This window comes from Simochromis diagramma, unplaced genomic scaffold, assembly GCF_900408965.1.
Source record: "Simochromis diagramma unplaced genomic scaffold, fSimDia1.1 OVJJ01000320.1, whole genome shotgun sequence".
Taxonomy (NCBI): Eukaryota; Metazoa; Chordata; class Actinopteri; order Cichliformes; family Cichlidae; genus Simochromis; species Simochromis diagramma.
In genome coordinates this window covers 6,042,837-6,070,234 of record NW_024386773.1, presented here as the reverse complement: position 1 = coordinate 6,070,234, position 27,398 = coordinate 6,042,837, and the positions used below count along the sequence as shown (strand labels likewise).

General features: G+C 39.7%; 1 protein-coding gene across 6 annotated transcripts; it reads right to left on the bottom strand.

The window, feature by feature from the left end:
• Positions 1-61: 61 nt before the first annotated feature.
• On the bottom strand, positions 62-26,856 carry cpne1 (copine I). 6 transcript variants are annotated; one of them, XM_040005028.1, is made up of 16 exons: positions 26,702-26,834; positions 8,584-8,712; positions 8,313-8,492; positions 7,127-7,201; positions 6,968-7,039; positions 6,496-6,579; positions 6,190-6,279; positions 6,007-6,105; positions 5,838-5,924; positions 5,314-5,373; positions 4,991-5,124; positions 4,752-4,806; positions 4,519-4,573; positions 3,947-4,080; positions 3,623-3,859; positions 62-3,164 (listed from the first exon to the last, which is right to left on the bottom strand). In XM_040005028.1, the coding sequence occupies exons 2-16, from the start codon at positions 8,710-8,712 to the stop codon at positions 3,048-3,050; spliced, it is 1,608 nt and encodes a 535-aa protein (XP_039860962.1). In that variant the 5' UTR covers positions 26,702-26,834; the 3' UTR covers positions 62-3,047. The 6 variants fall into 6 exon arrangements, with proteins under 6 accessions (XP_039860962.1, XP_039860954.1, XP_039860971.1 ...); XM_040005020.1 differs by lacking the exon at positions 26,702-26,834 and adding an exon at positions 9,896-10,721; XM_040005037.1 differs by lacking the exon at positions 26,702-26,834 and adding an exon at positions 10,041-10,721.
• Between the last annotated feature and the right edge of the window lie 542 nt (positions 26,857-27,398).

Here is a 27,398-nt window from a genome sequence, read left to right as displayed (position 1 = left end):
GACGTTTTTACAAGAACAGCAGCAGCTCTTCCAATGAAACACAAAAACCACCATGTTTTCCTTTTCCCAGTTTTTATTACCATCTCGAGAAAAGCATTCTTCACAGACAGGTTTATTATTGGTTATACTGGTTTAGTTACACAGGTAAGTCGATAGTAGTTAGCCGAACAAGCAGTGGAGCTGCTAGTCACATTATGCTGTGGCTCCACAAACTATTCTAATCACAGCCTGCAGCAGTGTGGGAATACTATGGGAGATGTGGTGCTTTATCATTATTAATACCTAATCTTAAGCTTAATTTGTTGATACTGTGGGTTTGTGAGATGACTGCACCATGTGACCAATCAATATGATCAACAATTGACTCCTAAAATATGTTTTACTAGAACAAAAATATATTTCAGTATTCAACATGTGAAAACAGAAGTTTCCCTTTCTTTAGAAGCACCAGGTGAGGGTGAAGGTGAAAAACAACCTGTAAGAAAAAAAGCTTTCTACTGAATCTACTAATGTTTGGTACAAAAAAACCCCAAAACAACCAAAATGAAATCACTATTGTTCTGATTTTATTATCTTTTTCTACAACAGTTTAGAATGTTCTGTTTGCAGAAGATTCAAACACTGCAGACCCTAACCCCTTTGCCACAGCAGAAATAAACCAGCAGCTCCCGACCTAAAGGCTTGGCATAGAGCAGATCATGAGATGAAGAAAATAAATTTAAAGAAAACAAACAAAAACTGACTTTTCGCCCAAATTTTGTCCAATACGTGGAACTTTAAAAAAATAAATAAAAATTTTGCAGTTGTTAAAAATGTATTTAAATGATACGGATCTTTCTGTTGAACTGATCACAGCTGTTAATACAGTAGTTGTGTGCGCTGCTGTGACAATTATAGTCAGTTCTGCAAGGAAAAGGATTTTGGCAAACAGTAAAGCAAAACAAGGGAGATGGTGTTTTAATAAGAATCAGTTTATCCCATTCAGCTGATCTCTGAACTTCTGTGACAAAATTAGCAGAGGATTCACTTCCTGCGAGTCTATCAGGACGCTGTGCAGAAGAGGTGGCTTTCTATCACCCATATTCATGGTGAAATACTGTTTCAATTAAAAATAGATAAAACAACATGTTTGATCACTTTTGCCTGACCTTTTCCCCTGGAGATCTGATCTCTCAGAGTTTTAATTGAAGAAAATCAAACCAGCACTTTCATGAGACTGAAACAAGAAATCTTGGCTCAAGTTAAAATAAAAATACAATCAATACAGAGTACAAGAATTTGACCTAAAATTAGCTGTGAAAAGCGAACGTTGATGTCACTTTTCTTCTTTTCGTTTGCAAAAGTGATGATGCGACATGAGTAAAAAAAAAAGCTCAATCTTGCCATGAGTTTGGAGGTCAAGACACCGACCACAAAGTCGAGCGTTTCAGTTTAACCAAGCACTTCTTTTTCCCATTTTTCCTCCTTCCTTTCCTGCATTTTCTCTAGCTAATCTTTTAAAAAAAACAAAAAAAGGCACAACATCTAATAATTGTTTAGAAGTCTTTACAGCTGAAGCTGTGGTAACAGTATTTTATAACAAAATTAAATGTGACTATGCTGTAAACATATTTTGACACGTTTTAAATCCCAGCATCCCAGGCTGTAGGAGCCATGTTTATCTTGAGGTTTCTTAAAGTGTCCACAATGCTTGCTGTTTTACGACTTCACTGCGTTTCAGTTACATAAAAGCTTAGTCTGATTATTAATTGCTTACTTCTCCATCTCATGTTTTCTTTGGCATTATTCCTTCACAAAGCCTGGACATGTTGCTGTGATATGGAGTTCAAGCTTGAATACAAATTCATGTTTTAAAGCGTTCGTGTTTGCTTTGGAAACAATTTTTTTCCAACTTCAAAAACATCTTATTTGCATAGAATCTAAATAGAGCAGTGATGTCACTGTGCAGCACAGGTGGCCATTTTGGCTCCCAGGATTCATTCAAGTGTGAAAAGTTTTCAGGTTTATTCAAAAAGGCACTTTACTGTCATTGTTCTAAACTTTGTTTGACTTCACTTTGCACATTATGTTTGATACTAATTGCTTTCTTATAAAGCACACATTATATTATCTTTAATGTCCAACCTCGACTCGATTTCAATCAATTGATTGCAGTTGAATTGCAGACGTTCAGATTTACTAGTAACCTGCAAACGTTACTGACATAATGTGCAAAATGGAGCTCTGGGAGCCAAAATGGCAGCATTAACAACCAGCAGCACAAGAGAGCTGAAACATCCAAGCTCAAGTAGCAAGAAAGAAGCTAAACTAAGGCTACACTATAAGGCAGCATTAAAGTCTATAGTAAGGCGGTAGGTGTAAAGCTATATATCATTTGTAATATAATCTTCCAGCAAAGTGCAAGGTATTGGCACATTTAAAAAAAAAAGCTAATCAGAGCGACACACACACAGAGCTGAGGAACCAGGAGCTGCAGTGCCACTCATGTCCACTAGGGGCTGCTGTGATAAAACTACATTTAAACGAATGAGAAAACCCAGACATCTGTGCAGATTTTAGAGATCACATCTCCTCTGTCAGTAACTTTTTTCTTTTGTTAGAATACATGTGGAACAAAAACAAGACACTTTTTCCCCGTGTGTGTGTGAGTGTGTGGCTCTTTGTTATTCAAACACATGCTAACAAACACATGTGATCTGCATAGATACTGTGGAAGCAGCAGAAGGAATAAATAATCTGCCATTTCTATTCTAAGATTATCATTCCACCTATAGAAGACAAAGATCTGGAAACAAAGACATTCTTAAATGGAGTAAACAAAACTGGGATGTTTTCCTGTGGCATCCTGATTGGCTAACAGCTGAGTGCTGTTCTGCAATTGGCTAACACATCAACGTGGTCCTTGAAGAGTGGTCAACTTTGTGGCTGAAGGCCGAGTGGGGGCATGTGGTCTAGCGGTGGGTTGGAATGACATGAGGGTGGGCCTTCGGTTTTGGGGAATGTGAGGGTGGGCTTTAGGGAATGTGGAATGTTTAGGATTTATAGGTTTAGGATTTAGCAGCAGCCTGAGATTTTGGTGGTTCCAGCCCTCTCGTTTTAAAATAAGAGACCAGCTGATTGGGAACCTCAGCGAGCACAGACTGAGCCAGAGCAGCCTGAGGAGCCTGGAAAAAGAGAGAGACGTTGTTAATGATTTCCTCCAACACCACAGAGTCCATGCACAGAAATGACTTCACCCCCAGAGACAGGTTAACATTTAGAGTATATTATTTTAGACCTGAACAGGTTTTAAATTAAGAAATTATTTTCTGTTGTTGATGCATTTTTGTTTTGTGCCCTCTGAGGAGAGTGGTTGCATGAATTGAATGTAGAGACTTATCATCATTTCTATGAAAGAAATATCCCTTCATCTATAAAAGTACACAGGTAAATCCAGCAGGGTAGTTGGAGGGAGGGGTCAGCCGTCAGTATAAAACAAAACTGGATGAGAAAAGTTGTCATTCTGGAGGAAGATGTAAAAAAATAATGTCCTTGCATTTCATTAAATTCAAGCAAGAATCCACCTAAATCCTGTCTATATTTGCCTGAACTTTCTTTTAGTCTTCTTATGCATCACACTTACATCTGCAAACTGTCTGTACGGCACGAACTGGACAATGTCTCTGGCGACTGATTCTCCAATTGTTGACCTAAGCACACCGTCATCTCCGTCCAGAAGCTCCATGGCCTTAAAGTCAGCTGGTCCTACCCCCACGATAATGATTGACATGGGGAGTCTTGATGCCCGAACGATGGCGTCCCTCGTCTGGTCAAAGTCAGTGATCTCGCCATCAGTGAGGATGAGCAGGACAAAGTATTGCTGCAGAGACAAGAAGATACATGTCAAAGTTAGACTGTGTATTTCAGGCTAATTGTCTTAAGCTTTAGTTGTTATGAGTTCACTCACAGCGGCAGCATTAGCCTGTGCGGCACCGGCAGCAATGGAGGCAACGTGGTTGATGATGGGGGAGAAGTTTGTTGGTCCAGAGAGCCTGATCTGAGGCAAAACCATCCTGTAGGCTTCAACAATCCCCTGGATGCCTAAGAGTGGCAGCAGCAAAGCAGAAAAACCAAACTTTAAAAAGAAAATCTGTTAACTCGTCCCTCCTTGGATGCCTACTAAGGGTAACCATGTTTCTCTTTTTTGAACTGAGCGGTTTCTGTCACTTTTCAGGTCTGCTTCAGAACAAAATGACTGTGTGTGCATCAGATGTTAGTGAGAGAGATCTCTTCCTATGCAGCTACCTTTGGAAAAACCCATAAACCCATTCTAATCCTCATCAAATCACATCTTTATTGATACATAATAAGATGTTAAAACTCATGACTAAGGGTACAGGGTACAGTCTTTTTTTTTTTGTCAAATAACAGCTAAACTATCTTAAATAAAATTTTAATTAATTCTTCCCTCACCTGTTTTTTAAATGGAATAATCTAGTAAATCATATCACTTTTGATGTACAGTAAATGTGTGTGTACCTTGGCAGTAAGGGTTAGTTGGGTTGAAGTTGAGGGCGAATTCGTGGTGTGCCGCCTGTAGGACCAACAGTAGAACGGTTTAGTAAACCGGACGTAACTGATTTAGATCAACGAAATCAAATCAGAAAATTACAAAATAATTTTTACACCTCAGGGAATTAATGATCTCTCACTTCAGAAACAAATAGAAACTAAAGAAACAGGCTTTGTGATTGGTCGGTTAGAGAGCTGACCTGGTAGTCTGGAGGTAATTTGGCTCCAAAACCGAACGCTGGGAAGAGTTTATCGCTGAAAGAGGAAACAAAATAATGACTGTTAGACATAAAGATCAGAAACATTTTCATTTCACCAGAGGTTAGAGTGCAGTCAGGAGAGCAGAACAAGAGCTTAGAAGGCTGCAGAGTTTAGAGTTTAAGGCTCAGGTTGGAGATGTGAAGTTGTTTGGGTGTAGTTTGAGTGAATGAGTACTGACGTGTCATAGTCCTGGACCACGTGGCCCACAGACCACAGAGCAGACAGGTACTGGTTCAGCCCATCTGCACTCATATAGTGGAGAGAGTTGGGTGAGCGAGGATCACCATTAGAGCCAGTGAAGTCGATCCCAACCTAAAGCGTTCACATAAAATTACTGCGTTAGTTTATTAACTTCTTTTTCAACTGCTCAAGTTGATTGATAAGTTGTGATCAGTAGCTGAAAAGTCAAATGACAAAGATAAGCCACCCTTTGAGTTACTGAGCTTGGTTAGATAAATTACACCACTTAAAATGTGTGCATGTGAGCTGGCGTTGACATACGGTGAAGTTGATCTGGCAGCCACCCATCACATAGTCCAGGAAGGTGTACTGAGTGATCAGCTGCACACAAACAGAGAATCAAACATGTTTCGATGCATGCATCTGTACTAAAGATTCACTTCCGTCACTGCAATAGTCACCAACAAGCCAAGCTGACAGAGCTCTGATTAGCAGTGAACAGTTCAAGAAAACTCAATGAATAGAAACTTGAGTTCAAGAGAGGAGGAATCTGTTCAGTCTGTCTGACAGTGGTTTACACAGTAACTGTAGAGGAAGAGTAGAATTTGTATCCCTAAGCTGAACTTTATGCACATCGTTTTCTCATTTGTTTATTTTTATCTGATATATGTCTTTGATTTACTTGATTTTATAATGTTAATAACCATGTAATGTGTACTTTCTTGGGCAGGTCCCCATTAAACAAAAGTGAGATTTTAACTTTATTTAAATGGGAATTCCTTTAAAGTTGAAAATTTAAAGAAAGTAAACCCCTTGAAGAGAACCCTGTGTCATGTAGTCTTTACCTTGCAGCTCTTGACAGAGACAACTCCAGAGTTCTTGTAGCTCTTCTTCTTCTTCTGTTTCTCGGGATGGATGCAGTCAAATTGCACCTGGAGAACAACACGGCACAGCTCAATAACCTCTGAGCAGCAAACTAAAATACGTCACGTGTCTTATCATCGGTGGACTCACCGGTGAGCCGTGTGCTGTTTTCTGCATATCGGAGACTTTAGTGGTGAAAGAACCAATCAGATCATGAGATCCATCACTGTCGTAATCAGAACAATCCACCTGCAAAGGAAGGACAGGATTTAATGGAACAGTTACACATTTGATTGGCTGTCATGAACTGAGGTGGATTCTAATTGGTGGAACCTTCAGAGGTCTTTCAAGGTCGCTGTAGCAGAGAGTCTGCAGAGGGATGGTGAACTTCTTCCAGGTTGGATTCAGATTGTTCTTCACAACCTACAAACAGAAAACACAAATACACAGAAACAGTCTCATCTCGGTCATCTTCACCATAATTTTCTGTTTGTGCTTTTGTAGTTTTTCCACATGATAAGCTAAGAGTGTTAGATGTTTAAATATTTTGTATTTCAGCAACAAGAAAGAGTTTGAGAAGGATCGTAGCAATTAACAGCCATCTCTCACATGAAATAAGGTGCGTGCATGTGTGTTTACCTCTGTCCTGTGGACCAGCTGCCATTTTCCATCATCTCCCTGTCTAAAAAACTCCAGGAATGGATCAGACTTCCCAAACGTATCCTAAACAAACGGAGGACAGCATGCTGCAATCTCATTTATTGGCGATGCATTTTACTAAGCAGTGAGGGTAGATTAGAAAGCAACACACACACACTCTGATATAGCTGCATGTCATCAGTGGCTCAGATATATAAAAGGAAAATTCAGTACACATTACCAAACTCTTTGTAATAAAAATAATGCTGCTTGAGGTGAGAGTCTAAGAAAAGCTCAAAATTAAAAAGCTAAAAAATACACTTAAATGATGTTTTTAAGCACAAAGGTGAGGAAAAATAAGACCGATGGGGAGTATCAAGAAACACCATCAGCCATCCAGAGCAGCTGTTCATGAGATCAAACCTCAGTGAGTAATAATTAAGAATTAAATAAAGTAGGAAGTAGAAGATACCTTCTTGTCAAGGTTTTTAGCCTCCCACTCCAACTCAATGGCTCTGTTGTCCTTTATCTCCTCTGCTGTGATCTACACACATAGAAACACACACACTTATGTTAAAGTCACAGTCATCATAATCTTGTTTTATTCTCAGTACAGCGATACTTTACGTACAGTGATGGTTCCCTTCCCAGCAGGTTTGCCCTTCTTCAGCTGCAGAGGTCTGGTCACAGTTTTGCTGGAAACTATCTGAAACACACAGAGAAGGTAATGTTTGCAGCTTAATCATTGACAGCCAGCTCCCAAACCTGAATTTGCATAACACAGTTTGCCCAGCAGAGGGCAATGTTGACCTCAGAGGAACTTTTTAGTTTCTTGCCTAACAAAAATAAAGTGTTGTTGAACATTTTAATGGATATCAGATTATAATCTTATATCAGCTTGCATGCCTCAAACCAGTAGACTCAACCTGAATGTGTAAGTTTAAAAAAAAACAACAACAAAAACGCCATTTCAGAATTAAAAACAGCCAATCAGCTGCAGCACAGACAGCATAGCTCGTTATGGTTCAATGACACCACTAGAGGGCGCCAGCATTACATTGGAAAACTGCAGAATAAGCTGCATTGAATAATCTACACATTGTAAGACTGGAACAGCTGATCGTGAATCATTATGTTAGTTAAAAGAAAATTTATTTGCAACAACTTTGCACAATAATTAAAAACCATGAAACATTTCCTGCATCTCAAATTGTTTATTTCTTGGTCATATTCAGCATATTTTGCATTTCAGCTAGTTTCTGACACCTTGCCAACAAAAGTTTTAATGAAAGTTAATGAGTTACAATTCCACTTTCAATAAAGAAAGTGCATCTACGTATTTCAGTAACTTTATAGTAAAATGTGATATGTTTGATGTCACATACATTTATGAAAAATGTATAAACTTTATAAAAAGTACCCCACCCTTGCCCACCCACCCCACTAATCTGAGCGACCCCCATCACTCAGGCCGCTCGCACACACACTCTATTCAGACCAAGTCTGTCTTCTTTTGCACTACTCCCAAGCACTTTGCAACTTGTACTCTAATGTGTGCCTTTCTCTTATTTTTGTATACATTTCTCTTTTTTATATACATGTCCATCCTATTGTATACATTTCTCCTGCTTCTTCTTGGGAAACTGGAGAAAGCAACAGACTGAAAATTACAATTCTAACCTACAACAGTTGGGACACAAAAACAAACAAAAAAATAAGCTTGACTGCATTTTGAAGAGCTGAACCTTAGTCTACTGAAAAATAGATTCTAATAAATCTGGTATTGAAAGTAATAGCTGATCACATTCGGTGTGTACCTGGCCAAGTGTGATCTCCACCCCTCCCAGGTAGTCATCATCACCAAGGTCAGAGCTGGAGTTGTCGATGTCGTAGACACCCAGCTTCAGGTTCTGAACTTTCTCGAAGTGATAATCCAGTCGGAGACGCTGACTGAAGGACGGGCTGGAGTTGTTCTTCAGACGCTCAGTGCGGCCCAACTGACGCAGAGAAACACCAACAGGATTCTCACATTAGAATGAAGTCTGAAGCCAAACAAAGCTCTGTTCTGAAGCGTGACTGTCATATTACCTCAGCCCACTTATCTCCTCCAGTGCTCTCCAGCAGGACACACAGAGGATCAGACTTTGACCCCACATCTTTATCCAGCAGGTTAGCACAGGAGACACTCAGCTCCACCTTGCTGACACAGTCTGCCATCTGAAGGAGGAGCAGAAAAGAAATTAAAATCAGCATATTTCAGAACTTAAGAGTTCAATATCAGCATAGCTTACAGTGACAGCTGTAACGTTAAAATAGTCATTCAAGAGTAGAAATGTGTGTCTTTACAGCAGTTATAGTACCCTGTATCAGAAAAAAACAACTGCAAATAACACCAATGCTTATCCATAAGCACTGAATCACTAGAAACACAAAGCCTCGGGTTACCCGAAGTGGCCACAACAACTCAGCCGCTACAGATCAATATAAACACAACATCTAATCACTATCATACTCTTCTCATCTCCTGCTCTTGTACATTAGTTAAACAAAAACACGCGTTGGTAACAGGATTTTTTTTTAACCATACTGGGTCTTTGCAAGCAACCACCTGGTCCAGGAAGTGAGTCGGTTACCTTATATAACCTAAGTGCTGTGCTACTTTTGGTCAACTCATTATACATTAATATATACTTTAATCATATTGATTAAAAATAAAAACAAATTATTTTATACTGCAATCCTGATAAGTTTCCTTTTGGTAGCAAGCCAAAACCTCTTTATTGGTATGCCACTCAAAACCGGAAACTTTCAGCAGAGTTCCCTAAGATGTCCCCAAATGAAACAGCAGCTCAAAAACACCACAAATGCAATCACTCTTTAACCACAAACAGCTGCAGAATTTAACTGAAGTTTGGCAAGATCTCAGTTTTGTGTTCTGCAACTTCCTGCACCACAGAGTCATAAAACAGCCCAAATGTAAGACAGCATATCTCTGATGACTGTATTCATTTATCTTTTCCACATTCAAAAGAGGCCACCGGTCTCAGACACTCAATAAACAGAGGAAATGTGGCGGTATCGTCTTTATCAGCAGCCATAAAGTCAGCCAGGCTTTTCTATAACAACTCATGTGACATATTCTCACCAACTGCCACCTGATATGCCGTTTTCATTACAAACTAAATCAACAAAAGGAGCAGAAGCAGGTAAAGGCACCACCCGCACGAACTTAAGGAGTAGCAGCCCCTTAAAGGAAACATCAGCATGAGATTGAATGAAGATTTGACTTGACCTGTAAAACCAGTTAAACCAGCACAATTCTCCAACACACGAAGTTCACACACTCTCGCACAAACACACATTTAAAGAGAATTATGCCATCATAAATGCTAAAAATCACCTTATTGGATCCGTTATATTTTATCCCCTTCAAACAGGAATAAAAACCAAGGGCGGTGTACAGCCACTCCCACAACCCGCGAACGGAAACTACTCCTTGTTTTTTCTGTTAAACACACTAAAGAGCTCACTAAACGTTATCTTACCAGTTTATCAGGATTTCTAGTAAAATACACACCACACAATACAAGCCTTGAGTAACTGAGACGAAAATAACTCCGTTTGTCGTTGCTCGAAAGCCTTCGATGTCACGGGAGGGTGGTGGCCAGGCTAACTATTCTCTGATTGAACATGCGGTTGCGTACTCGACTCCTGATTGGCCAAAACAACTGTCAGTAACGCCCTCTGATCCCGAACAAGAGTATGGTGACGTTACTACCTTTCACATGTCCTGTAGACTCCTTCACAATAAAAGCTCAATAACGCCAAACGCAATCAATCCTCCCACTCATTTAACTTTCCAATCACACTACAGCCGACCAGGTATAATGCACATTGTTGAGTAATTAATAATTATATTAGTAGTAATGTTGGTACAGAGACAAGAACAACAGAAAAGAAATCATACCACCGCGTTTAAACCTTAGCATAGCCTGAAGATATTATTATTACACCCGCCTCGGAATTAAGCTGCTGCAGCAAACGGGGAAACTATTCCAAAGATTACTGCACCAACAACAAACCAAAGCTGATAACCCCAAACACAACGATGACAGGACAGAGAGAGAAACGTCCAGAGTCCCTGAGATCTTGCATAATTAAAGCTTTACTTCCAAACACAAGCACAACAAGACTTAAAGATATGGTAAGGATTAAAGCATATCCCAGTGCAATAATGCAAAAATGTTTAACAGTGTTACACACTTTAACACAATTCATAATCCTTGAGGATTATAAATCGTACAAGTAATTTATAAATGATCATGACTGCATCCCATCAGAGATAATATTCAGTCCACTTAATTTTAGTTTAAATTATCATGGCTGAACAATCCATCCTAATATGTGTATTGTTTTTGCTAAAGTCCAGCATGTTTACGAGGGTGGTAATATTGCTACAGAGATGTAGCAATATTTGGAGATTTATGTATGCATTTCCAATTGAAGATTTATTTTTTCCAAATTTCACTTCAAAACTGACCTAATAGAAAAATCTTTTATTAATATCTATTTAAAGCTTTCAACCTCATTTTTATGTCCTCCAAAATAGAATTCCCGTTGCTCTTTTGTAACGAAGCTATAAGAAAGATAATGTGTGTTGGGGGAGGGTGCTATTGTTTTTGTTTTTTTCTTCATCTGACTTGATGTTTGAGGGAAAAAAGATCATGTGCTTTAAGACTTAAACGTTTTAGTGCTTTTATATTGAAGATCACATACTTGGGCCGGAAGTGCTATTGCAGCTGCAGTTAAATGAATGAATGATGAAGCAAATGTACTGTGGTGATCAGAAGAAGAGACCAAATAGACTGAACAACAGTCAGAGCAGAGAGGAAACAGAACAAACTGCACACAGCATGAGTCACCCTCCCCACAGAGAACAATATGGTTTCATTTTATTCATCCTTCGCAGTAGAACCACAGTGCAGTCTGAAAAGCAACACAGAAACACATCAGGAAAAGCACAAACAGATAAATGCAGTACGGAGGGAGAGAGGGTAGGGGAGAGTATTGTTGTTTTATTTACCGTGCAGATCTCACATGCATAAACAAACAGAGCTCCTGCTTCAGTGATTCTCATTCTGTAAGGATCATTTTCCCTGAAAACTACTCACACCCTTTTCTTAAAAATAAAAATAAATAAAAATCTTTGGGACTTAATTGTGAGGAAATATGTTGAAAGTAGCATACTCCATGGTTTGAGTAAGATGCAGCCTCAAAAAAGAGCTGGAATAAGTTTACATCCAATCCATGCTATAATAATGTAACAGGAACCTTAAGCTAAACATTATACATTAAACATTATATTATTCTTCTTTAGCCCTAATTTTACGTTATGCTCATCAAAAATAAATAAACCTGAAACTCACGCCAACTGTCTGATTAAGTTGGAAAAGCATATGCACTTGCTAAGTTTATCATGACCTCATGCAAGACCAAAAAAGTTGAGAAAAAACAGCATCTGCAAGAACCCACAGGGCTCAGATTACCCCTTTTCCTCCATATCTATCTGTATATCTATCTAGATATAGATAGATATCAGTTTTAACATTACCTTAGTGTACTTAGGTGTTAATTTAGCTTCATGTACATTTATTATATTGTTAGACTCACTGCATGATTCTATACAATAAAAATGTTGTTTCTTTGTTTTGTTCTTATTTGGGTCATTAATTTGCATTTCTGTAAAATCCATATGATGAAAGACTTACTAATTAACAAATACTAATATTTCAACATTATTATTATTAAAGTTGAAGCAGCAAGGAATCTAGAAGTGGCATTAAGAAGATGCTCAAACTTTGTAGGCATATGTAAGTGTTTCATATGCCTTAAAAAGAAAAAAATAATAAGTGATCAGTCCAGTCAATAATCTTTCACACAATTTCCTCCATTTCCACAAGTGGACTCCTCCCCATTCTTTATACACCGCTTCTCATTCAAGGATAAAGAAGGTAGTATATCGTTTTCTACTTAATTATAATATATATATATTTTAAATTACTTATTTGTTCATCCAACATCACTAGGTCAGGTTGCCTACCTACAATTATTTTGTGAATTTTGCATTTATTTAGCTGCATGTGTTTACATTTTTTTTTAATTATTTTATGTTGTAAAACTATTGTATATTTGGGTTAACGTTACTAGTCATTTACTTTCAACTGATTTTCAAATCATTACCAAAATAATGCTAAATAGGCGGCAACTTTATCAGAAAATGCCAGTCTTCCAATCTCCGCCATCTAATACCGCTATATATTATATAAATTGCATATAAAAACCCATCTACCAGTTGCTAACTATGAACAACAGGTAAAATATTCTGTAATGTCTATACATGACCATCTATATATTGCCGTGGCTCAATTTGCATTCCAACGCATACATCTACCTTCTACACCATCTATAGGCCTCCAACAGGTAACTGTTACTAATAGGATACCATTCACAGAGCACTATTTGCCATCTAGACAATACTATCTGCAGAGCACCATCATCTAACAATCACATTCAATCCACATCTATCATGTGTTGGTTACTGGCCAGAAGCCTCTGGCATCAGCAATACCCTTTACCTTTTACAACCAACCACAGTTTACATAGCCCACCTTCTGCACCATCTATTGCAAGGGTGTTGAACTCCAGGCCTCGAGTGCCAGTGTCCTGCAGGTTTTCGATGTCACCCTGTTTCAACACACCTGATTCAAATGATAAGTTCATTACCAGGCTTCTGGAGCACTTCGAGACATGTTAGGGAGGTAATTTAGCCATTAAAATCAGCTGTGATGGATCAAGGACACATTTAAAACCTGCACCGACCCTGGAGTTGGACACCTGTAATCTATTGGCTACCAACAATCACTTACTAACCACAGACTACCTTTGACAGTATACTATCTACCTTTGACAGAATATTGTCAACCAGCACTTACTTTCTGTCCACAGGCAACCATCTACATTTGTACTGTACCAAAAATCAAACACTATGTTATTATACACATTCCTCTATCTACCATTGACATAGCATATTCTATAGAACGGCATCCACCTTAAAAAGCCATCAAAAGTTAACCATTTCCAGCCATTTAACAACAACCACTTTCTATCCATAAGTCACTATATTGGCTACCATTTGTAAGCTGTTGTTCCAGCCACAGGCTACTACTATCCAAAACAATATAATCTAGAGGGCACCATCAACCCTATATAATCATCAACAGCTTACCAAAAGCTTGCCAAAACGCTACCATTTACCTGAAATCATGTTCTATTCTTCCTCCGTTACGTAGTAAGTACTATATAGACTTCTATCCACAGGGCATTGCTAGGCATGATTTACCTTCTATAGGTACCCTTTTAGAAAGCTATTACATACCATACACTTCCTATAACTTAAAGTCTAAATGCTACCAGCTACCTTCCAGTGCTCTTAAGATCAAAAGGTTACCATATATAGGCTACTATCCACCAAAAATTACTTCCTATCCACATGCTACCTTGTACTAGTTGCCATCTACAAATGAAATGCTACATAGGCTACCATCCACAAACTACTATTCACCACTTAACTGCCAGCCTTTACCTTTGAATCAATTCAGTTTTAGTCATATAGTGTTTTATTTATGCAAGTGTAAATTTATTGATATCACAACAGATGTTTCCTCAAGGAGTTTTATATTGTAAAACAATAATACAAAGAAAACTCCTGCTATGAGCAAGCCCTTGCCAAGAGAGAGAAGAAAAACTATTTTAACAGGAAGAAACCTTCAGCAGAACCAGGGTCAGGTTTGCAGATGGCTGCCACTCCCTGAGCCTGTGCCTATAAAATCTTAAAAGAACTCAATCTACCACAAGTTATCTACAGCTTGACATCCATAGGTTTAACTCGCCTACAGACTACCATTTACAGGCTACAAAAAAAACCCTCTACTACCTTCCAAGGAGTTTATACAGGCTAGGAGCCATCTAATAGCTACCATCGCTCATAAGTATGTATCGCCTTCCAAACATTGGGCAATTTAGACAATCTAGTGATTCAAGGCTGTAGGCCTGCCACCTGCTCCAATTTTTTGAATCATTGAACAATTATGGCCTTGAAAACGAATCTAGGATTAATGATATTGGTGCTCTACAGGCAGCGCCAGCACTTTTCAGGGTATTGTTGATAAACTATGTGAAATTTCTCATGTGCTTTAAATTTCACTCACCTGCAAGATCTGCCTTCTGGATGTCTATTTATCAGGAGGGTGGAAAGCAGCTGAATGATTGACAGCTCAGTAGCAGTCACGCTGGGATAATTTTTACCCCTGCCTCACACTCACCCACCAAAACACAGGTACTGCACAGACATGCATCCTTTGCAGACCAATTGTCAGAATTTTTTTTTTCTCTTTAATTTGCACTACATTTTCTCTTCACTCCACACACCAGCTTCACAACAAAGACACAGTCATCTTTCCGAGCAACCATTTTTTAAAGACAGTGCTTCAGTTCTCTTTATTACAGCCTGCTTATCTCCCACAGTTTCACACAAAGTTCAGCAATGCATGCACATATTGTTGAACGCTGTTGTACCTGCTTGGAGGTTAACCATATCCAGATAGCAGACGACTCCTCTTCAGACAAAACTACCTCCACTGATGCTCTCCACTACCTCTACTCAGTACAACAGAGTTGATAATACATCCAAAGGCTTTATTTTAAGTTTGCAGCAAATAAAAAAATAAATAAAGCACATCGACAAAAATGAGAGCAGCTGAGGTGACAAATCAAAACTTTGACGATTTGGTTGAAAACTGTCCTGTAATTTGGGATAAATGATCTTCCACAAATTGGTTTGAATTTGCTCAGAGAAGAGTTCAGTGAACAACAAAGGCTGTCATAGAATATCATAAACCTCTTGTTCATATATGACTAGTGTTTGTTTTACCCTGTCAGCTATTATTTAACTCTTGTTTTCAGGATGAATTTAATTATGAGCTCTATTTTGTGTGGAGAATTAGACAACATGAATACTGCTGAGGCACAAAGGGTTAGTGAAGTTCTGCCTTCATGTCCCATCATATTTCTAAGGGAAGCCTAAATTTTCACAAAAAGCTACAGCTATTTTCTGCAGCTACAATGTACACACAATGTGCTTTAGTTCTATAACTGTGCAAGAATGCATAGGCTCGTCATAAACAATTCCACTAAGAAAGCATTTAACTAAATTCCTAACAAACAACAAAAAAACAGCTGAAACTGTAGTAGTAGTAACTGTTGCACAATTCACCTGTAACATGCTAGACAGTGCTCCAGAGGTTTGTTGCTAAACAATTATTTAAAAAACGCCAATGAAAATTTTCTTGGGAGTCAGCTTCCCTTTTAGCATCACAGCAGAAGTGGTTAAAAATAGTTTTCAACCAAGTATTCTAGGGACTGGAAAAAACCCATTGTGTACTTAACTCAGTTATTGGGTCTTTGCTGTCATAGTAATGGTAGTTTCATGTAGGGTTGGGCGATATATCAAATATACTATACTATGTATGATGACTTTTTCCACATATAATAGTTAAAATGGCCTTAACATAACCATCTAGTATAAATTACCATGGCAATATTCTGCATGTAACTCCCCCCGCAGCCAACCCACCTGGCCGGGGTGGGGGGGTAGGGAGTATATTACCAGACTGGGAAAAACATGGTGACAGCGGGAGTTTCAGACGAGCAAGGGAATGAGACTCGCTAGCTAAACAATGCTGTAATTCGCAAAACATGCCATAAAGCTATTACCGTAAAAGGTAACTGTGAGACCTGCGACTGTTCTTGGTCAGTCGTTTTTATACTCACTATCTAGACTTTTGTGTCTGTAATTTGAGGTCATCAAATGTTTTATTTTACAACTTTTATAGTTATAAGCACAAAAGAGCACCTTTTTTGTTTTATTTTGTTTCAGGAATTCTTGATGTCCTTTTTTTGTTGCTATGATCTTGTTTTGTTAAAAGTCTAGTGTTAACCACAGAAAGAGATTTACTGTGACAGTATAGTCAAACCTCTGTGTGCAACTGATGGTTAAAAAAAATGTTTAAACTAAAGCATTTCAATTGATTCAGTCATCTTATTCTGACTGTTTCAAACAGCAAAACTTTCACGTCAGCCTTTTTAAATTGTGCCTTTGTTTTTTACATTGTCTTCCAACTCCAGAGAAAATAAAACCATTACATGTACGCCTCCTCCCCCCAAACACAAAATCTCTCTACTTTGTAAAAGAGAACGGATAACTATATAGGTTCAAGTTCTTTCCCATAATAACGCCTATTCATATTGAGTTGAAGATGTCGATATTAAAGGTCACCTGTATTGGAAACAAGTCCAAACGAGTCTTCCATTCCGCTTCTACAAAAATAACTCATATTCAGTCAATTTCCATCATCAGACAGTGAAGAGCAGTCAGAAAGAGCTCATCGCAGGTGAGGAACATCCTTTTATTAGCTAAAGTAAAGAGGACTCCACATCATATAGGGTTATACGTTCATACAAGTTTTTCACACTGACAATAGAGAGAAACAAACATAAGCTTAAAGAAGAAAATATCCAAAACAATTATGAAACAACAAAAAGCTACCAAACTAAAAACACTACAGACTTCATCTTAGCGCTCTACAATCCAAACATCTACTGAGCAAGTGCTGTGGAAAAAGGGTGGCATTGTTCAAACACAGCGAGATGATAAAAAATGTGAAAAATTAAAGAAGTTCAGCAGCCCCTTTTTACAAAATAAAACTGAAGTCAGCAATCTGTCCATCCCACACACTCCACGTATCAACAGAGGACTGTTGCAACACAGATTTGAGACAACATTTACTATAGCAAGTGTCTTTCTTTTACAATGGCCACAAAACTTCAAGTCAGTAATACGTTTTCCACAGCAAAGGGGCATGTCAACATTTCACCAAAGCAACATTTGATCATTGCAACATAGCTTTTTTAAAATCATGATTTCACCACAGCAACAAGGAATGTGGAGAATTACAGCAACAGAGCATGTTAATATCGAACCACAGCAGCGCAGCATATTTAAGCATATACAGCAATATTAGCATAGCAAAAAAACAACAAAAAAGACACACAGAAAAACCTAAAACAGTTGAGTGTGTTCGCTGCATCATGAGTTGACATGATTTGGAAATAAGCTGTGATGTCATTAACAGCTTGAAAACAAAAGGACCAAAATCCTCCCATCATCATCATAAGCATCATCATCATTACAATCACAGCAATATTAATCATGATACTGTGCTATCAAAGTCAGTGGAGGAGCTGCAGAAAAGAGCAAAGTCATAGTTTTCTACTGCACAGACTGCAGGGGATCTGGCTTACCTGCCAATATCTACACAAAGGGACAGTCACAGCACAGGGCAAGGTCTGAACTGTGTCCAAAATCTGGTATGGTTTAGGCTGGCTTTGTTTCAACTTGATGGTTAATCCAGGTAATTTTAACTACAGTCAGTGTAGGGGCTTTAACCAAGGCTTATCTTGACCTTGCGTGCTCCAATAGGTCGATCATTGAGGTCCATAACCGCAGCAGTGGCCTCCTCGTGGCTCTGAAAGGCCACCATAGCCTCTCCAGTTGGCAGGCCTTTCTCATTAAACTGTAAGCAGACTGAGCCAGGCAGCACCTGGTAACCGTAAAAGAAATCCATGATTTCATCCACTGTCACGGTGAATGGCATGTTCTGCAGCTTTACAATTGTTGGGCCAGCAGCGCCACGCTGACTGCTAGGATTATTGGCTCCTGCGGGGGCTGGCTGGTTGCGGAGACCCTCTGCCCCTGGAGTGAACACTGGCTGTGCACTCACCGCTCCACCACCTGGACGCCCCTGGTTGTTGTTGGCCCCTCCCCCTCGGTTCTGTCCTCCCACACCACCTTTTCTGTTGGCATTGTCAAAGGGTACCAAGCCTCTCAGCCCATCCTGGCTGAATGGACCCCCTCCTGCAGCTCCACTACGAAAGCCAGGTGGCTCCAAGATTGGCGCTCCAGGAAGGCCTGCAACTAGTGGGGGAGCCACGCCCAAATTAACATCTCCCAATCCCGCAGCCAGTGGTGGGAGAGGAGGAGGGCCTGCTAGCCCATTTCCTGGAGCTGAAAATGGAGTCACAAATGGGGGGCTGTTGAGGTTCCCCATAGTGTTTCTGAGAAAGTTAAACTCCTCACCACTAATCCCAGCAAATGGATTGATTTGGGGTTGCTGGGGATTTGTTTGGGCTTGTTGGTGGTGGTTTTGGTTCTGCTGGTTCTGGTTGCGTTGGCCCCTCTTATTTTGGGGTGGAGGATTTCTTTCAATTTCTTTCATCTGATCAAAGGTCACAAGATGGACAAAGGCATCCCGTCCATTGAGCTTTTGACGGTGCAGTCTTTCAGCTTTGCGAGCATCTTCTTCAGTTCGCAGTTGGAAGATGGCTTGTCCTAAACCGTTGCCATGGCTATCTGTCAGGACCTTCAGGGTGTCCTCATAGATGCCCACACCCTCCAGAAAGGCTCGAACATCCTTCTTGGAGATGTTGTAAGGTATGTTGGTAATGTGGGCGCAATTTCTGGGCGTTTTTAAGCCATCCTGGTTCTTGCCATCACCCTGTGCTGCTTCACGCTTGCGGATGGCATCAATCTTTTCTAGCATTCCCTTACGGCTGATTGGGTGAACCTGAATAAACCGGCTGCCCATATACTGCATGTGAGCACCTAGAGCTCCCTTGTAGTCCTGTTCCGATTTGAATTCAAGAAATCCCTCTCCTGTGGCTCGTCCATTGGGGCCATAGGCAATGTAGATACTGTCTTCTACAATGTCCAAATTCTTAAAGAACTCCTTAATCTGTTTTTTGTCTGCCTCATAAGGAAGGCCCTTTAGGTACACACAGAACTCCTGTCGGTGGGGAGATCGTGACCTTGCTCGTTGATCTCTGCCTCCTGCCTCTACATTACCACGGCGGTGCTGCAGATCTTGTGACTCATTACTGCTATTTGATTTGCTGCTGTTGTGAGGAGCATGGCCTGCCAACCCATCATTGAGGCTGGCCCACTGACGCTCAGAGCCAGGGGTGATCTCAATGAATCTTTGGCCCATCATGCCACCTCCACGCTTCACTGCTTCAAAGCTCTCCTGGGGTGAGAAGAACTTGACCATAGCTCTACCAGTTGGCCGCCCCTGTCCATCCCTCATCAGGCGAACAGCATCAACCCCCAGACCCCGAAAAAATTCCCTGACTTCCACCTCTGAGCATGAAAATGGGAGGTTTTGCAGCAGAACAAACAACTCATCAGGATTGCCAGCTCCTCCCCCAGTGGCTACGGCAGCAGCCGCCTTCATGTGGGCTTGAAGGCCAAGTGAAGCCAGAGGAGAAAGAGGGTTAAACAACATATGGTTGGGTGTCCCAAGAGGAAGGCCCGAGCCTAGTCCAGCTGGGGGAGGTAGGGAAGGGTTGAAGGGAGGTAGAGAGGACATGTGCGGAAGGTGTGACATAGGAGGCACTGGAGGTCCTTGGGACAGTGGCGAAACAGTAGGAACAGGAGGAAGGGAGGAGACTGGAGGAGGAACTGGTATAGTAGGGAGTGTGGGCATAGGAGGCATGGAAGGCATGCTGGGAAGTGGAGGGATGGGTGGGGGTCCTGCATTAAGAGATGCCAGTGCTGTGGTGATTGTGGGAGCAGAACTGTAGCTGTTGGGGAAGCTGGGCACCACGCTGGCCAAGCTGGTTGCAGCTTTGTTATTTGGTGGCTCCTGAGATGAGCTTGCTGCCGTCACTGCAGTCGGGGTGTTACCAAAACCCTGATTTCCATGGCTACCGCTTCTCCCCCCTGCCCCAGACTGTACTGTGGGTATAGGGGCAGCACTTGCTTGACGACTGGCATTTCCTGCTGTAGGTGCAGCAATCTCCACAGCCCCTGCCCCAGCCTCAAATCTCCGGCGACTGAGTTCAATCATATTCTGCATTTCTGTCTTGCTGCTAAGCAACAGCGACACTTTGGAGCCCTTAATGGACCCACCTGTTCGCATCATGCCCAGCCGTGCGTCCTCATCTGTGGCGAAGACGATGAAAGCCTCACCATGTTCACCCCCCACGATGTGCACTCCCCCATCAGGAATGGTGAGGCCAGAGAAGAAGTGCCTGATGTCCATGGTGCCAGCCACTATGGGCAGACCCTGCAGTCTGATGACTACCGCCATACTGACTGCTAAACAACAGCCCTAAAACCTGGGGAGAAAGCAACACTACCATCAGATGAAGAGCAGAGAGAGGGTGACCAATCGTTTCCAGATTTTTTTTTTCTAGTAAACTTGGATAGGAGTCTCTTTTGCATAGCCAGCAGTGCTTACAATTTTAAGCGCTTCATAATAACAAGTTCTCAATCTTGCACTCCTTTTTGTCTTGCCATCTGGAAACCAAAGGTTTTTTGGAAGGGGTTTGGGAAATAGAGGTAAGAATTTTAAAAATTTGCACAAAACTGTCAACTAAAACAGTCTCTCTGAACCACTTAATGGGTTAGCTAAACTTTCATTTTGATAATTAAGCAATCCTGCCCAACATATTTTGCTAGACCACAAAACAATCTTAAGCTTTAAACATAGCTTTAGTATTGAATAACTGACAAGTGTTAAAAACAGTGCATAGCAAGAACAAAGAAATTGTGCTTAAAGAACAGCAAGAATTTCAGGCAGGCTTAAAGACAGGGGGAAAAAACAATCCAGATAAAGTTGACGCTGTGATGATATGTGGTATATTCTCTCCTAAATTGTCATGAATTGCAAATATATAACATTTAAAAATTCTGAAATTTTTTTTTACATGCCAAAAATGAGACTCATTTGTCATCTGTGATATCTTGTTGTCCTTCTAAACCATGCATGCACCTGGCCAGGTCAAATTCTAATCCTCAGTAAAGCTTATCTGGTTTGTAAAGACAAGTAGCACAACTTTTGTTTCATTCAACAAGCATTTTCAGGTATCAACATACCTTCAATGTGAATTGTGTGCACAAAAAGAAAACTTTTAAAGAAGAAGTTTCAGTAAAACTGTTCAGCTCAACCAAGAAATAAAATTTAACACAACTTGTTTTACTTTCAATACTAGATTGCATAAAAGCATCTGAAGTCCAGGGTTTCCGCCAGTGTTTGAGTATCAAGCATTAAGATGGTTGCATTTTCAGGTCGTGTTTATTTAATTTTTATTTAATTATGAGCTAAAATTATGACTGTTAGTTAAACACTAGCTACCGTATCTTGTACGCCTTCTGTTTTTAAACATTTGTCAACAAATTCTTTTTTTTTTTAAAGTGTAGCATTCACACCAAATGTGAAGCAAAGTTTTGACAAAAGTCTATGCAAGTTCATGCGGGTAATGGAAATTAAGGCAAATCCACGTGTATTCATCTTTCTCTCTATTCTCCCAGAGACTAGCATCTTCTGACATCACCAACATTTAGAAAGTGAGGACCAGTTTAATGCTGGTGTTAGTGGATTGAAGGAGCTGTATGGTCGAACAGGGAAAAAACTAAAAAGCTTGGAGAAAAGTGAGCAAATTTGAAGATGTTCTTGTGAACATTTAGAAATGATGGCAGCACTGCAGTGATTTTTCTCCTACTGGCCATTATGGCCAAACATTTGTGGATTCCATAAAACTACTCAGCAAGTGTACTGGCGCAAGGTGAGACTTTTTTTCACGTTTGGTGCGAACACTCTTAAAACAAATAAAACAAACATACTAAAATAAAATGGACTGAAGTAGCAAAATGTTTAATACCATTTCACCTTTATTTTTCAGCTAATATCTGCCCAATTACATTCGCTAATTATAGCAGGCAAAAATCATCCATCACTGTATACAAGATTAACTGTGATTCAGTGCACTGTAGGTCTGTGCCATATCATATTGTCCATGACAATACTGATATAACATTTTAAGTGACATAAAAAAGTCATTATCCAATATCACTGCTATAGCAATACTATGTTTTTATGAACCCTACCCAACCTATCTGAAATGGGAGTTTCTTTAGCAGCCTCCAAAGAAGCACAATAAAACATTCAGCATTTTTTTTGTCTATATCATGATTAAAATATTGTGATATAATTTTGAGGCTATATCCCCCCCCCCCACTGCCCTCCTGCTGGTGTAGCCTATTGTACTTGATCGTCATGTGTACCTAGTATTCATTACTTTGGTTGAATAGTGCCATGTTAATACTTCCTCCTCCTTTTTCTGCTTTTTCTGGCCTTAGTGGCCTTACTAAATGTACCTAAGTTATGGCGGAAACCCAGTGAAGCCCATTTCCAAAGAGGGACTTTTTAAATGTTTTAATTTTTGTTTAAGATGAAACAGATGATGAAGTGTCATTCAACCCAGTTCGTCTAAGGTTTATCAAGGCCTTGAGTCTTTGCAGTGGTACTCTGGAGTATTGAGCCCTAATAAACTGGCTGCAACAATAAGGTTCATTAAGTTGTCTATCATGCAGTACAGCGATATTGCTTGTTTATTCAACTATGGAATCATTCGTGCAACAGTAATCCTTTATAAATCTCATGCAACTTCCAACTCACCAATGCAACTAAGCTGTGTGTATAGTTTCACTGTAACAGACAGAGGTTTTCTGCAGGATACTGAAACCTGGTGAAAAGGTCAAAGAAACAAGCATTCCTGTTTTTAAAAACATCATCAATGAATTCAGCCTTTCACAGAAAAGAATGGTACGTTGAGCCATTTTCAAGAAGGTTTTGACAGGATGTGCTTTATCAGTTTCAAGTATTTGCACTCACTCAGTTAAAAAAAAAAAGCTGAATATTGCACAAGTAGTATGTGGTGGAAGAGTTTAGCCCTACAACTAAAAGCTGGTCTTATCACGGAAAACCACACGAAAATTGTTCTATAAGCTCCATGGACACTAAAACTGGAAATCTTTTCCCAACAACAGATCATCATAATGAGACAGCAAAAAGAAAAACTACTGCCAGAAGCAAAGAAGAACTCCAGTCCAAAGTTCAACCTCATCATGACTAAGACTAGCAGTGCCCACAACATATCACACTAAACTAAAACATTTAGGCTTCGTAAACCAACAACATGATGACTTCAGCTACAAAAAAATGTAATTATCAACAAATAGATAATAACAATATCTGAAAACATTCAGCAATGCCCACCAAACGTCAAAGCAACAACCCAAAAAACCAACCGATCTGGCAAACAGGTCGAAGGCAACATCACAGTGTTGACCAAATCCAGCAGACAACACTTCAGCATCTGGCTTTAAAAGAGCACAACAAGCGGAACAAACCAAACCAGCAAATATGCAACACATCGTCAGCAATTAACACAAATCATTGGGACAACTATTACAGAAGTAACAACAGTAACTTATCAATTAAAGCAACATTTTCAACATTTTGTCAAAAGCAAATTTAGATATATGTAAACCAGAGCAACATAAGCATCACGTCAACCAGAGCAACATTAGCATCATATCAACCGGAGCAACATTAGCTTTAAGTAAACCAAAGTAATATCAGCAACTAATTACCAGCACAGCACCAAAGACAGCAGCTGAGCAGAGGAGAAAGTACAAAGCAATGCGTTGCAGAGGAACATGTTTGTATGCCAGGATGCTACCCACAACTCAACACACCCACCAAAATCAGTCTGGACATTAACATTAGCATTATCAGCGTCAGCAGTGTACCCACTGCCTTTTTAAACTAGATTTTAAACAATTTCATTCAAGACATCCACTACCAACATCAACAGCAGCAAGAGGATAAAACACAGCAGAAGAGGAAACAGCAACAAACAAATACTGTCAAAGAATCAAGTAACCAGAAGCAAGTTTAAACATTCAGCTTGTATTAACACAACAGAGACACAGTGAAGCTGATAAATCACACAAAGAAAACCAGAAACTGATTTTCAAGAAAGAAACTTCAGAATCAAAAGGAAAAACACACTGTCTTAATTTGTTGGTTCAAAGCTGGAACGCATAACTGGCTGTCAAATCCATCAATCAAAGAGTGGAATTGAAGATGAAGAAAGTAAGACCATAATCTACCAAAGAACAAGAATGAGGAACTCTCCATTCACAACATTCAGCATGTAGATCAAGTCTCAGATGGGACAATGAGACTGCCTCTGGGATGAAGCCCAGAGCACACCTGAGCCCTCCTTTTTCAGAAATGTCTGATAAAGAAAAATCTCTGGCTATACTAGTACAGAGCTCCACTGGCCTGCGCAATGCACACTGTGAGCCAACAGAACAAAATTAGAAACCACTAATACTGGAGAAACTGTGATAAATATTCCTGTTTGCTGTGTTCAGCATCCAACAGACCAACTGGGAAGTCATTCACAAACTCAACTAAAGCCCCTTTCAGACATGCACCTTTGATGTGAATGTTTAGAAGCACTGATATACAAGTCTCATGTTTGATTAACAGTGTACATGAAAGGCCATACGAAGGGATGCACCAATATATTTGGCCAAATTGACTCATTAATCTTACATACTGCTGTGTGAGGATTAGTTATGATAGTCATATATTCAAAACGTCACAAATTATACATTTATGGAAAAAAAAATTCCTTGTTATTACAATTGTCTGTTATATTTTAACATGCAACTCTGCTCCTCACTTATTTCCCAAGAAGGCATCACAGCAGATAATTTGGCAGACATTTACACCGAATACCCATCCTGATAAAACTCTCCCTTTTATCCAGGCTCGGGACCAAAACCATGTTTGTGTCTCTTCCCAGTCTGAGACACTTAAGTAAAAATGTTAGCTACTACAACTTGGAGTGGAAAAAAAATCAAGTGCAAACTTTTTCAGGTAAAGTTGGCAAAGCAAAACTACCTGCAGAGATCTGGGACTTAAGTAGTTTTCCTTATTGAATGCTATTTCTGACTGAAGTTTTCATCCCTGTTGTTGACCTATTTGCAAATAAGATGACTTACCAGTTGCTGTTGTGTCACATTGGTTAAAGAAAGTGTGAAACAGTGCTGTCACAACTGTCCACAATTCATTATAATGGATAGAGAATCAAACCATTCCAATGCGTTTACTTATGTTTTCTAATAAATACTTCTAAAAAATACTTATTTCTATCATTTAAAAATTATAAAAACAATGCAAATAAACAAAAACACTGGTGCATCCCTAGTAATGAGTGTGAAAAAGACATAACTTTAGAGTCAGTCTTACACTTTAAGCTGTTCTTTATGTTGACAACCTAAATCTTGACTATGCACTTACCTGTAGGAATTACATAAAAACAACAGGCGCATCATCGTCATAAATTCAGGCTATGCAGAAATATGTAGCATTGGCCTATGTTGCATATATTAAATCATGATATTAACGCTACAGTGTAACGGCATGTATACTGTATACGACATATTTTAGAAGCTCTCTCTCGGTTCTATCATGACTGAATTAAATCATGATGATCACAGGGGAGAGCTGGGATTGCATATTTCACATCTGAAAAGGGCTGATGTTCATAAACCAAGACCACACATCAGTTAACAGCTATCAGAAACGTCCCCACATGGTCTCCATGACTACTCAGCCTCATCTTGAACAACATCCTTTCTGACAACATCGCGGCTCAACGCTTAACGTCATTACCCAAAGCCGGGGTTTACTGGTTTCTACTGGGCAGTGACGGACGGCGTTGTATCGTAGCAAAAATCGTTCAAAACCTTCCTCCATGCCCATCACTCCACTCAATAAATACACGACAAGAACACGAACTGACGCTCAGTGAAAAATAGAAAAATGTATATATCTGCTTGCAGCTACGGTTAAGACACCGTTTTACACAAAGTCTGCTTACACTTTTTCTTATGCTAACAGTCATTACGCTTAACAGGTATTCATAGTCTACGTGGAGTTTATACAGTCGTAGCTAACTATCAAATTTTCAGCAGATAAGAGTGAATGTAGATTATACCGCTTAGCTTCCTAGCAGGCTAATGCTCATTAGCGACCTAGCTGACTGGGGTGGTTGCTTTGTATGTGTGCGTGTCTGTGTGTGAAGTGCAGCGGAACAACGAGCAGGCTGCGTGCTTTCATCGGCTCCCGCTATGATTTCGTCTTTTAGCGAGCAGCCGCGGATGTGTTCTTACCGAGAAATTTGTCAACAAACACACTGAGGTTTAACTCATGAACGCGGGTCTTTTCTTCTCCCTTCTGCAAGCTGCTGCTACGACTGCACGAAATGTCGGCACAAACACCGCGATGAAAGGCGTGATGACGCGAGAACACTCAGCTGGGGATATCCTGATTGAGCGACATCGCCACCTGTCGACTGGGGGAATTAAGTAGTTTAGTAGACCTTTCCTTATCTATTCCACTGCACCTTTAATCACTCTTCTTGACAACTTAAGTTGTTTTTGTAGATTATAAAATTACGAATATTTTATAATATACTATACAATTACTATATTATTATATACATTTTTTGTTGGGTAAAAACAGGGGTTGTACAGTTCTAGCAAATATGAAAGTTATTATTTGGTAAGACTATCTTTATTTTTCAGAGATAAATTCATATATTCGTATGGTATATTTCAGTGTTTACTGGAAGCAAAATGGGAAGACATGAGTGGTGCAAGACTTTTGCAAAGATTATACATACATACATACAGGGGCCTAAGATGTAACTGTGCCATGTTTGGTTGCTAAACTCCTGATTGCATAAGAGTCCGTGGACAGACAGATTTGGAGTTTTACAGTCACAGACATTCGTGGTGTTTAACTGAAATTTTATCTGCTACATAAAAAAAAGACAATTTCTGATCTCCAGGGCAAAGAAGATCCATC